General features: G+C 42.2%; 1 protein-coding gene across 2 annotated transcripts in view; it reads left to right on the top strand.

Annotated features, from left to right (window-relative positions):
* KIAA0232 (KIAA0232 ortholog) overlaps window positions 1-13,119 on the top strand; it is a 125,813-nt gene that overhangs the window by 59,661 nt on the left and 53,033 nt on the right. For both annotated transcript variants that reach the window (XM_059721557.1, XM_059721558.1), the window contains exon 3: window positions 2,569-2,706. In XM_059721557.1, coding sequence (XP_059577540.1) covers window positions 2,569-2,706 — 138 coding nt within the window. The remainder of the gene's footprint in view (window positions 1-2,568; window positions 2,707-13,119) is intronic.

Below are 13,119 nucleotides of genomic sequence, written 5' to 3'. Positions count from 1 at the left end.
CCAAACTGTTAGGAATTTTTGTTAGAACACTTTTTGGTTTGGGATGTATTGTTCAGTCCAGGAATTTATGGTCACTATGTTTTGCATGGCATCAGTTTTGTTTGTTTTTCTTTGTGTTCTTTGGCATTTGCTTATGTCTGTAAGATCTGTTTGTACGTGGTAAATTATTAAACCTTTTCCCATTGAGACATCTCTTGAAGTTTTTACTAATTAAAACTTCTGCACATCTGGTGTCTGCAAAAGGTCAAAGTAACTCAAATGTAGTTCTGTGGACTGTTTTATCATGTCCTTAAATGGACTCATAGGAGGTGTGATACATTCTTGGTTTGCCATCCAAGTCATTTGTTTACACATTCCTGCATTAGTCTTATAAATGAAAATAATATACACATTTTTTTTTTTTGTATTCAGGAACTAAAAGAAGCATTTTGACAGGAACTGGCCCCTGAGCTTGCTTGAGTAGTCTGCTCATAAGAAAAAACAAAATGAACTATGGGTGCCTTAGGCTGGGAATGCTAGCACTGTGAGGGTTTCCAAACGACATGTCCGTCCCAACAGCATAAGGCTTAAGAGTGCAGTCCCTCAAGATGTTGCTCCTGGATCCGTTTTTAAAGATCTGTTTTTGGGATAAGATGAAATATGGAAAATACGGAAACCTAAAAGGATACCTTCTCGAAAGTTTTATGAATAATTCAGAATGAGAGTGATGACTGAGTAGATCATCTTGATTTACAGTATTCATTACCTGTGAACTCAATAAATATTGAGTTATGTTTGGTAAAATAACTAATTGATACAATCTGACTGTATTTTGTGTACAAAGTAGACAAATTATAGTTTCAGAGGGGTTCATTATTCTGAATTTCCTGACTTATGTGCATTGAAACAGTCAACCCTAATGCCACACTGAAGTAATTTCTCTTCGGTCAGCATGTTGACTAGGCTGTTAAATCAGGTTTTCTCTGTTCTTCTATGGATGTTGAATCCTAGATTGCTACTATACATGCAATAAAGACTATCATCAGTCAAATTAGCTGAAACTTCTGGAGGACAGTAGACTTAATCTCTTGGTACAGGATACTCGGGTAGGATTTTTTGTAGTGATTTAACTTAATCATTCGTTATGCTGCAGAAATATGACAGCAAAATTTGTGTGGTAAATTATTGTATTTAAGTATACATGTTTTTTGAATTTCAGGTGCCCTTCCACAAGTCTGGCAAATGAGCAGTTACAATGTAGGCTAAATACAAGTTAGAACAAATGCTAATCTAATTAATGAATTAATAAATTTGACCACTAGAAAGGGGCATGGGCAGTTATCACCTGTGGAGCAAAAGGAAATTAGTAGAGAGAGAGAGAGATGATACTGTTTTTATGAGCCATAAAACCAATAGCCATTAAATCCATGGTTTTTGGTGTCCAGTAAAGTTTCTGAATTTCTGTTCCCAGGCTTGTCTTCTGAAGGTATTGGTCTCCTTTCAGGATAAGAGCTGTGAGATCAGAGATGGAGTTTTCTTTTAGTGGGAAGGCATTCTCCCACTGGCAATGGGATGTTTCTGTCCTTTATCATTTTTCTGTGGGAATTCATGCTAAAGTGTAATGGTTGGTTTGTTTCACCCACATAGTTTCTGTGAGGATCCTATACCTGTTTAAAACAATATGCAGTATACCTCATTCAGTACAACAACAGTCCTCATAGAAAAATGCTTCTAATATACCTGTAGTTTTACTCAACACCTTATGAAATAAATATGATGTGAAATAATAGTGAACTTTTTGTTGGAACATATAAGCAAAATATATAACTGCCTATAAATTGTTAAAGGAGTATCAGGAGTCAGAGGGTGAAAAAAAAAGAATTTTATGAAGGCAGACATCTCAGCTCCATGTTAGAGATTGAGTGGTTCACTCCTTACGTTCTTTACTCATCAGACCGACAAGCTGTTGGATGCCTATAACAAAAGTCTTTTCCTTGTTGCATCTTATAAGAAAATGTTACGTAAAATAATGCAAGTAGTAAAGCATTACCAGGAATTAACTTGATAATGGTTTAACAGATGCTGTTTTGAAAATCATTCTAAATATTTGTGTTATGGAGCATATATAATTGAAGTATAAGACAAATAAATATGAACATTTGTGCTTAGATCCTGACACTGGTTTTGCTCCTTTTCTCTCAGTATCTGATCTGCAAGACTTCGTCCTCACTATTTAACTGTTATTGACATGATGTCATAGCCAGCATGTGCTAGCTGCATATTACTCCACAAGTTTTTCCCTCAGAATTGTAGAGGAAGAATATTTTTTCAGTGGGATGTCAGTCATGTAACTAAGTCTCGAGAAGCAGCATTACTTGGTGAACTAAGCAAAAGATTTGTCACTAAGATCTCCTGCATTTTAATCCTGGTTCTTCAGTTGGTACCTTGTGATCTTGGACACATTTTTTAACTTCTGTATGACTTAGTTGTCTCATCTCTAAAATTCATACTACTTTAGAAAGCAAAAGAATTAAAAATGAAACACTTTTTAATGTTAATTTTGATCCTTTTCCCTCTAACTTGTTTTAGGAGAATGACATCTTCCTGGGCTGGGAAAAAGGAGCTTACAAAAAATGGGGAAAGAGTAAGAAGAAGTGCTCTGATCTAACACTAGAGGAAATGAAAAAACAGGCTGCTGTCCAGTGTCTTCGCTCTGCTTCTGATGAAGTAAGTTTGGGTTGCCTGGTAGGTTCAAAGAATATATACAATATGCTCAAGAAGTAGCTATGTCAATTTGTGGTATGTAGCTGTTCAGTACACAATCTCAAATTGTGTAACAAGGTCTCCTTGAAAGTCTGTGGGAGTTCCTTCTTCCTACATGATACGAGATCTGAGTAGAGCCGTGGTGATTTTGCTGAGGCTACAGTAGAGTGTTCTGTACTATTCACGGGCCCTCATCTGTTCTTGCCATGGACCCTTCTTCTGTTCTAGATAATGCTGAAGCCTCTACATACTGTATAGCCAAGTTTACTAAAATCTTAAGCTTCACTTCATGTCAGGGAATGACATAGCTAGGCTCTGTGCCCTCATGCCCTGTGCTATTTGTGGGGTTATGTACTGTCAAATTAAATGTAACAAATTCTAGCAAACATATTTTTCTAGTATTGCTGCTGAGAAGACTGAACTGGAGAAGGGGAGAGAAAACTGGCAACAGGTCAAGGAAGGATATCAGAAGCAACAGAAAGCATGTGAAAGGGAAAGTAGAGACAGTTGTTAAGAAGGAATATCATAACACAAATGGAGAGCTGGACAAAAGGGAAGGGAGAATGGGATGGAAACCCTTTTGTCTATAATTTTAAACCAACAGCTCCCCAGAGAAGGTTACATTTCAGACAAAAGAGGTCAAATTATATCTTTAGTTTGAAGGAGGATTGTAATGTTTAGCTCTTTATTTACAGTTTCCTATGCTCCTATTCTTCCCAGCACTTACAGTTCCAACAAAGTTAGACAAAACAAACTTTTTTATGGGCAATGTCTGTTCTCTGTTAGTACTCGACATTTTTGAGAGATGTAGACTTGAAGCAGTGCTGTGCAAGCACTTTACAGAGGGCAGTAACCCGTTGCATAGAGTGCCTTGGGGAACCACTCTCTTTTGTAACTCATAAATTAACGTGTGGGAATAGTGTGAGAGGCAAGAATTTTTGTGGATGATGTCTTCGGGCTCACTGTACCTGAGGAAAGTACAGTGGTACCTAAAAGCTTGTCTACATGCCTCTCAACTATGTAGTTTGTCCAATAACCACTTGCAGAATTCCTTGCCTCACTTGTTTGTTTGTTTTTTGGATCATCAGGGCTACAACATCACCCTTACACTACAACATATATGACTTTTGTCATAAATAGATCATCAGGACACCTTAATGTCTAGCTTTGGAGGTAGCTCATTTGATTTTTTTTTTTTTTTTCTTTCGCAAGAGGCATAGGTGTGTTAAGGAGAACCTCTTTTCAGTTTAAAAAAATGTAAATGGATAGGAAAGTACAGCTAAAATGAGAGAATTTTACATTTAGGACTGAAAACATTTTAATTAAATACTCATAGTACCTTTAGGGTCGGGTTTTTCTTTCTCTTGGATGGGAAACTTATTCTGAGCTGATAGTATCCCATGTACATTTTAAATTGCCAAAAAACCCTAGTTGACAATTTTTTTGCTAACTGCTGAAAATCATAGCCTGGTAACTTGAGCACAAAACCTGAGAACCTGTATTCTATGTAATAATGTAACATTGTCAGATGTTTTCTATTTAGAAGTGAAGCTGTGTTTTTTAAATAAGCAGATGGTTTGGTATTTGTAATTAAGCAATATCATCTAACATACTGAACATCTGTAAGTCAAGAAAGATGTAATGCTTTGACTAGGTTCTACTTTTCAGCAAGTTACTAGTAGCTGGGCACATCAGGGAAAGATCTAACTTTGACAAAAACTGTCCACCAAAACCATGTGAAAATGGATGGATGTTGTTAGGCTTACAACAAATCCTAGGGTGTGTATGACTGTTAAAATAATTAAGGATGGGGCTATTTGATTGCAAGTCAAACATTGATGCCTCTAGTTATCTCTGTTCATCTGAACATTTGGTGATTAATGTTAATGTAGCTCCCCATCTATTCTGAACCATTTTGAATTTATTCTCAAGAAGGGTTTGACTGATCTGAAAACGATAATCTGGAAAATTGCTCAAAATACAGAAATAATTTCCTTGCATTTGAGGGTATGGACAGAGAGACTAAAACCAACTTAAATCTCCCCATCTCTCTTACTGTGCATCATTTTCTCTGTAGTAACTGCTTCTTGTAGTAAGTAGAAACTAAATGGTGATAACTTTGTCTTGTTCCGTTCATGGATAAACTACCCAGTTTTAGCTTTCACTTACACTGGGATAGGTTCAGATGCTTAAGACAGTTAACACAGAACAGGTGATACTCAGTAAACCTCTATTGCCCTTTGTTTAACTCTGAATGATATATTCATCTGTCCATACCATCAGTCAGCAGAGGGGAATTAACATTCTGTTGCTGAAGTGCAGAAGAAATTTAAAAGCCATTGGACTGCAGTTTGATATGGGGGGAAATGGGTATTTAATCCAGTGAAATATTGAGGTGGGCTGGAAAACTCATGGAATCCTCTCAGAGAAAACAATCCCTTATGTTTTAACTGCAACATCTGATTTTCTTGATGGTTAATGGCTGTTTTTGTGTTTCAGTCTGATTCAGACACAATGTTACACAAGAACAGACAAAACTTTAAAATTTGCTTTCCTTCTCGGTAGGCATATCTGCATGAGATACTTTCCTGCGCATTAAACTAATCTGATATGCAGTAAAGCATCACCATCTACATGTACACAGCAATTGCTGCTCAATAGATTAGTCTAATGCGCCATTTTCTAGTACCAATAGATACAGGTACTAGAAAACAGAGCATTAAACTAATGCATTGAAGCGCATGTGTAGATGCTGACCAGGAACAAATTGCTCCTGGTCAGCCCCAGGCAGTAGGAGGCCACAGATTAGCCCCCAGGCTCTGCGTGGTTTGCAGCTGCTCTGGGTAGCAAGCGGGGGAGCTGTCCCATTTTTCCTCCCCCACTCCCATTGCCCCCTGCCAGCCCAGGGTTGGCCTCCTAGGCGAATCCTGGAGCTCTCCCTGGCTGCTGCAGGTAGAAAGGGGAAGGGAGACTGAGCTTCATTTCCAGCATGCAGGCAGCTAGCCAGGAGTGCAGCCTAGCAGTGTGGAGAACAGTGTTGAGCTGGTAAATCTGTTGTGGTGGTAGGGGTGGGGGGAGGGAAGGGGCATGGAGCCAGGACAGATCCCCACTTGTGTGCCGCTGCTGTGCTGAGCCGCACCCGTCCAGCAGCTGGATGCACGTGGCGTGGGGCCCAGACCTGGCTGGGTCTGGAAGTCTCGGTGGTCCAGGGGTACATGGAGGGGTGGAGGTTCCTGCTGCTGGATGCACCCTGGTGGAGGCCCTGGTGGCTGCTGCTGCCTGCCCTCTGTGCCTGGATCACAGGTGGGGGAGGCACAGGCCCCCTGAGCCTCCTCCAGGCTGCGTGCAGTGGCAGGAGTCCCCCTCCCCCCACGCTCCCTTGTCCAGCGGAAAGCCCCAGACTGGGCCAGGGCCCAACCCCATGTTCCTTTGGCTGCCAGGTGGGCACGGCTCTCCCCAGTGGCAGCAGATAAGTGGTGTTGGGCCCCAGCTTGGCCAGGTCTGGGACTCTCTACCAGCCACAGGTGCATGGGGGGCCCCAGGGGCCTGTGCCCCTTCCTTACCTATACTGCAGAGGTCTGTGCCCCCTCTGTGCTTCAGGTGCAGCAGCAGCAGCCTCTTCTTCCCGGAGAACAGGTTGGGGGGGGCTCAGCCCCCAGGCCCCCTGCCGGGTGGCGGAGACCTCAGACCCAGCCAGGGCCCAATGCCACATGAGTCCCAGCTATTGAGCTGAGCCACACATGGCCAGCTGCAGCAGGGCTCAAGGTGTAGCAGCAGCTGCCTCCACCTCTGCCCCTGCAGAGATGGGGAGGGAGCCCCCCTCCCCAAGATTGACCTGCTGGGGCTAGGGGCAGCGGGTGTGCACGTGGGCGCATGCCCAGCTGTCCCCCCAGCCCAGGATTGACATAAAGAGGCTCCGGGATCGACCAGCCGATTGCGAGCCCCGGGTTGGTGACCACTGCTGTACGCTGTTAGGTGTACAAACATGATTCACAAGATAAACCCAGAGATTTCAAAACGGAATCCACAGCGTCAAAAAAATGTTATGCCATTGTGGTCTGTGAGTTCTTCACAGGAAAAACTGCTTTATTATTTTCTGTAGTCAAAAAAGTGAAAACTAACAGCTGACATTGTTTGAGGGATGCCTTGAATCTAAAAAAAGTTGAGAACCACTTCTGTATGGCCTACAGCCTTTCAAAAAACTTCTTTTTCTGTATCTTTTTTTTTTGTACCCATGTTAGATTTATCCCTTTTATTTTGCTGTTTACTTTTGTCTCTGTCATCCTATTTGGCAAAACCCCAGTTCTCTTCTGGTCTGCATCTCTTTGGCCTTGGGACTTTCTTAAAAGAGAAATTTTGGACTACTAGGGGATATCTCTGTTTTAAGGTAGGGGCAGAGCAACACCTTAGAAACTAATTGGCTCAAGGAGCTTTTGTAGGTAACATCCTACTTTATCAAATGCTATGAATGGACTGCATGCTTTCTATAATTTTCTTTCAGGTATTTGAAGACTGTTATGCAGTCCCCACCCTCAGTCTTCTCTTCTGCAGACTAAATAATACTAGTTCTTCTGTCTTTTCTCATCAGTTGTGCTTCCCAGGCTTCTAACCATCTTTGTTGCTCTGAGCTGGACCCTTTCTAATCTCTCCACATCCTCCTTGAAGTGAGGGGCCCAAAACTCAACACAGTATTGAGTGAGGCCTCACTGGTGCCAGTGACATATGAATCCATAGTACTTGCTGAAACCATGGTTAACATAGTCCAGTCCATAGATGATTCCTGTTTCTTCAGTTAGAGTAGTCAAGTGGTGACTTGTTGGCTGCATGCAACCCCTCAGGAGTTAACAGCTGGTCCAGGCACTGCTTCTACAACACACTTCCATTGTAGGCTCACCGTCCCTCCTCCAGCTTTTGGTGCTTGCCCCTACATGTGGCAGGTGGTGGAGCAGGGTGGCTCAGCTCATGAAGCCAAGGGAACAGGTGGCTAAGGGGCTCAGGGGGACCTAGATCACTGATGCAGTGCAGCTGGGAGGCAGCCCATATGGTTACAGGGGCTGCATTGCATCAGGGGATTGGGGGGCACCTGTGGTAGAGTGTAGGGCAGAACACCTATGTGGTGAGCCATGCAGCATGTAACCCAGAGGGTGCTGCAGATGAAAAATGTAAGTACTGAGTGGTTTAAGCCCATTGACTGTTCAGCTGGGTACCAGACTTTGTCAAAGTATTACAAGACGACATGCAAACCTTGGTTAGAGCTCATTCCGGCAAATCCAGAGTGATTTCATTGGCTTCTAAGTAATGACTCTGCCTGATATCTGAATTGAACCTATCTGGAATTCTGTGCACACCTTTACCAAGCACAAAGCCATTTTGGAAGTCTCTAGGATGGAGACTGCGTTTAGTAAAGTAACATTTCAGTGGTTGTTCACCTAGGCCTCAGGAAACCTGTCTCCAAGTGATCTGGGCACTGCTTGGGAGTTTCTCCAGTGGGAATGTGCTTATGAACAAGCATTTTAAAGAAGAAGTAGTTGGAGTTCTTTTTCATTTTGTTGTCTATGTACATGTTTCACTTCCTGCCCTTTGGTTCCTCTCCTTTGAAGTCTGTGACAACTTATTATTCTTCATGTGGAAAGAAAATTAGCATGCTTTTATATTCTTGGTGTAGAGCACAGCAAGGCAAAGAATTTGTATTCTACATGCGTATTGCTAAAGCAGTATTTGGGCTCCAAATATTTGAGGCACTTGTGTCCATGTGATGAGAATTACAACACCTCTCAAGGAATTCCCCTGTGAGACTGATTTAATATTAGTAAATTGAATTTTCAGAATGAAACTGCATGATCTCTGCTACCTTGAGTATCTTAGTCAGCATTGTTTGGGGCACAAAACCATTTACAAAATTCAGGTAATCCTAAATCCATTCTAATATTCTTTTACCTGTCTCTTGTTCCCTGATTCTAGTTTTTTTGGTGGGGAAAAAATCAAAGAGTTTACTGTTGTCTAAGCAGTTGTCATCTTTTCAACATTTGGCAAATGGCTTCTGTAGAAAAATCAGATTCTGGACATTGTAGAAGCATTTTCTCCAGTTTTTATATATTTTTTTTCTTAATTGCATCTCCTTTTGGAATGCCTCTTACAAACTATTTTTCCTTTCCTTTTTCCTGGATTAATTGTTAATACAATTTTAATTAAAATATTTTTTTGTAGAGGCGTTGGTCGTGACTCCACTGTTAAGATTGCATTCCATCTTGCACTTAATCCATGTGTTTGGCATCTTCATGTTATTTTAAAAATACAACTATCCTCAAATCTATAGCACTTAATGAGTACAGAATGCATTTAGATACTTTGTTAAAATTAAAATCTGGATCTTCCTTAAAAACAAATTAGCTTGTGTCTGTATTTTTTGTCTTGAATAATTTGAACAGAATAACACAAGTATATCAAACTTTCTGTATAATTAATTGCAATTCTGTGCATAAGACTTAGAAACACTAGGTTTTAATTGATTTATTTTAGTCTAAGAAAGACTGCATACACACGAAGAGTTCTTGTTGCTAGATTACCAGGTACAGCTGTTCTGGCCTTTGTATCCGTGCTTGTGCATCAGCACTTGAAAGGTTCCCCAAAGCATTGATATCTTGGTTCCAATGTACATTGAAACATAACTGTCAAGGGAGTTGAGGCACTGTAGTAGGCTGTTTTGGACTGAGCTATCCTTGATCCTCACTTGTAGAATGCAAAGTTCACTAGCACAGTCTTCTAAACCAATAAGTTCATTGCACACTAAGACCCAAATCCACTTCAACTAGTTTATGCTACTCTGGAATGTTAGTGATTCTGCCCTGTTTTCTTAACAATTTAAGGTAGACATTTTCAAGTCATTAGAAATTAGAGGTACACTGATTTACCGGTTGCATACTGGATTGGCACCAATTAAAAGGAAAATTAGCATTATTGGCAATCAGCTTTTTTTGGCCAGTGTGGATGATAATGTCACTGATAAATGCCGCATTCATGCACACAGCCACAGCATGCATGTGGCGAGTAATGCAGCCAGGCATCTTGGAGAGCAGCATCCAGCCAGTAAGTCTGGGGGCAGAAGGAGGTGTGGGGGACAGATAGAGACTGTCACAGTGAGGGAAGGAGTGGGGCAGGGTAGGCGCTGCCCAGCCAGGATGGTGAATGTGACCCTGCCAGGGGAGTGGAGGTGAGGGTTCCCCACCACCATGCGCACCCTGGGAGAGGTATGTGGGGTATGTGTTCCCTGGATTTGTGTGCGGGGTGAAGGCACGCTGCCTGCTGTGGGCACAGGGCCAGGGGCTGTACTTAGGGTGGACGGGGGTAGGGTGGGACAGGCAGTAGCAGTGCTGGAAGGGGTGGTTACAGTGAAATTTTGGGGTGGGTCTAGCCCACCCCATAACCACACCTCCCAGCGCCTTCCCTGCTCCCACCCCCCACCCCCATCGGGAAGAGGCTGGCACAGCCCCTGAGCCCACAGTGGGCAGCCTGCCTTTGCCCTGCACACAAATCCAGTGGGGCACATGCCCCCCATGCCTTCCCCAGCAGTGTGCACAGTGGTAGGGAACCGCTTCCTCTTCCCCCCCGCGCCCCCCGGATGAGCTGCCCTCGGCTCCTGGCCCCAGGGTAACATTCACCACCCTGGCTGAGCGGCCCCTACCCCGCTCCCTCCCTCACCGTGGGGGCCTCAATCTGCAACCCACCATGCCCCTTCTCCCCCTAACTTACTGGCCAGATGCTGCTCTCCAACCTGTTGCACTGCATTTCTGTAGCTGCTGGATTGGTATCAGCCAATATGGCTGGTTAATAATTGGCCGTTGGTATCAGCCAAAAAAATCTTTATCGATGCACCCCTCTTAGAAATAACCTGAGAGCATTATTTAGGTTTCTTGTTCAGTTCTTCTAATTAATTTTTTTAAGACTGAGGAAAGTCCCTGTCCAAAACCCCTATCTGAAAACAGAGCTAATTGAAATATGTCCATAACGTAAGGGTAGGGAACACTATGGGTGTGTTATAAGTATCCTAAAGGTAGTGTTAGACCTAAAACAAACAAACAAAAAATTAATGTTGACATAGCACTTTAAAAAAATAGATTAAAATATGTTAACATAGGAAATGGAATTAAAGCATCCAAATAACCTTAACTCTCCATGGAAAGAAGTTAGGGGGCAAAAACCTTTTTCTACTGCAAACCACATACTAAACTGCTTTGACCTTAACTATTATTTTTATTGAGTGGAAGAGGGGGGCATACAGTTAAATTAATTTGGGCATTTTAACTGTGCACATCTTTCATTAAGATGGTTTGTATTTACTTTTGCAATGTTTACAACATCTCTAGTGTGGTTTTATTCTTGTTATTGATTAACATTGGACTAGATTCAAGTATATGTAGGCTGCTTTGTTTGGTAATAACCCAAAGTGGTTTACTAAGTTAATGTACATAATTATTTATGATGGCCATTAGCCAACTAGTCCTCTGGATTTGAATTCAGCAGCTGTATTGCTGTATACTTTCAAAACCACACAAGTATTTAAGCCAGGATTTAAAACAAATGTGCCTGTTAGTTAGGGGGAAATGTAGGTATATTTCCCCATGTGTGGGTGTATTGAAAACAGGAGTTTTGCCAGTATTTCATGCCCCTGTGCCTGAAAAGCGTGGTGAGATCTTTTGATTTTCCCCAGGTAGTCTATTGATCATCTTTTTCTCATCCCAAAGATTCCTTCTTGAGCACTTGACACACAGAAACTGGCTCTGAATCCTCGAATTCATTGCCTGCAATGTACAAGTTTCCCTTTACCATCCAAACATTGACCTGTCCTAACCTTTCTTAATTTATGAAGAGCTTGGCTAACTCTGATTCTGCTTGTGAAGCCCTACGTAATGCCTAGACATCTCAACTGATTTTGCCTTACCAGGTACCCGTGGCAGAGCAAAAGAATTGAATTCCCTTTAAACATGATTTTTCCCATTGAGAGATGCTTACATATCCAGTTTCTGTATGCTGCTTTCAGCCTCTCAGGCTGTTATAGTTCTAGTATTCCTGGTATGAATTCAGCTATTATAGAAGTATAAATGCAAATTACCAATATAATTAGTTTCCTTTCTTTTTGGGAGTAGACTTACTGGTATAAAGTATCCTTTCCCAATATTATGCCCTAGTCTGGACATACTGCTTTAATTATATTCGTAAACTTTCTGTTGTGGACAAGTCTTAAGATTGAGTGGATTTTTTTTCTCCTAAGCAGTATAAGGCTTCTAATAGTTCCTGAGCAAATAATTAAGCCAATAGGAAGCAGACAGAATTGGTAAACACTTGATTTAAAACGAGCAGTCATCCCTTCTTCCCCCCCCTCCTCCCAAGGGAAGTGAAGGCAGAAAAGCAGTGCATCAGATGGAAGATCATAATTATAGCCATCATCAACAGTTTCCTACTTGTCATGGGTAGGAGGGCATCAGGCATGGCACAAAGGCTGCCAACCCCGAAGCAGTGAGGGCTAACCTTTTTGGGAAGCATGCTATAAATTGGCCCTGCAAGCTTCCTGAGCAACACTCTGATACCTTTCCCCTGCCCAGTCTGCTCTGCTTTCTGCTCCCTGCTGATCTGCTGTGTATGGCTGGTGGCACCTATGCTGCAGGTTGGCCACCCCTGTGGTAAAGAATCTTTGGTCCCCTACTCACTCCCCTTGCTGCCACATCTAAAGACACTCTTTTTCCCCCCAGTGCATGCCCACCATGAATCCTGTCCCAGGCTAAGATTTCTAGGGAAACACAGGTATATTTTGCCTGTTTGGATCCCATCTGGTAGAGGGGGGGCTGTAGGCCAGTAACCTTTTTTGAAAAACCTTGTAGAATAGATCATTACAGGGGGAGGAGAGACAAACCTAGCCCCTCTTGAGGGGGGAGGGGGGAAGACTGCTGGCCTTTTTTGTGATTCTCCCTCCACCCCCAAGATCCACAGAGATTTCAGTTCCTTCCCCCCACTCCACTCCAAAAAAAAAAAATGAACTCAATTTCCTATCTTTTTCCCATCCCAAAGCAGGATTATGAGACCAGCTTCCAAACAGCAGATGAAGGAAAACTAGTCAGCACTGTTTGCCTTCACAGCATACTGTAAGGAGCTAATTTTTTGCACTCAGTGTCTTTGTGCACTTTTACTGAATGCAGCATCATTGCTAGTCTCCCCTGCTCCTCTTCAGAGTGGTACATAGAAGATTTACACAGAAAAAAATCCAGCCATCCACCATATACTGCCAATCTTTCTTTTACTGGGGGAGGATTAGTAGTCCAGGCAAATACTAGAGATTCAAATAATAAAATAAAATCTCCAAAAAATGAAGTCCCTTTTAGGCAA

Source organism: Alligator mississippiensis, chromosome 2, assembly GCF_030867095.1.
Source record: "Alligator mississippiensis isolate rAllMis1 chromosome 2, rAllMis1, whole genome shotgun sequence".
NCBI classification, from domain to species: domain Eukaryota; kingdom Metazoa; phylum Chordata; order Crocodylia; family Alligatoridae; genus Alligator; species Alligator mississippiensis.
This window is presented reverse-complemented; position numbering and strand designations above follow the sequence as displayed.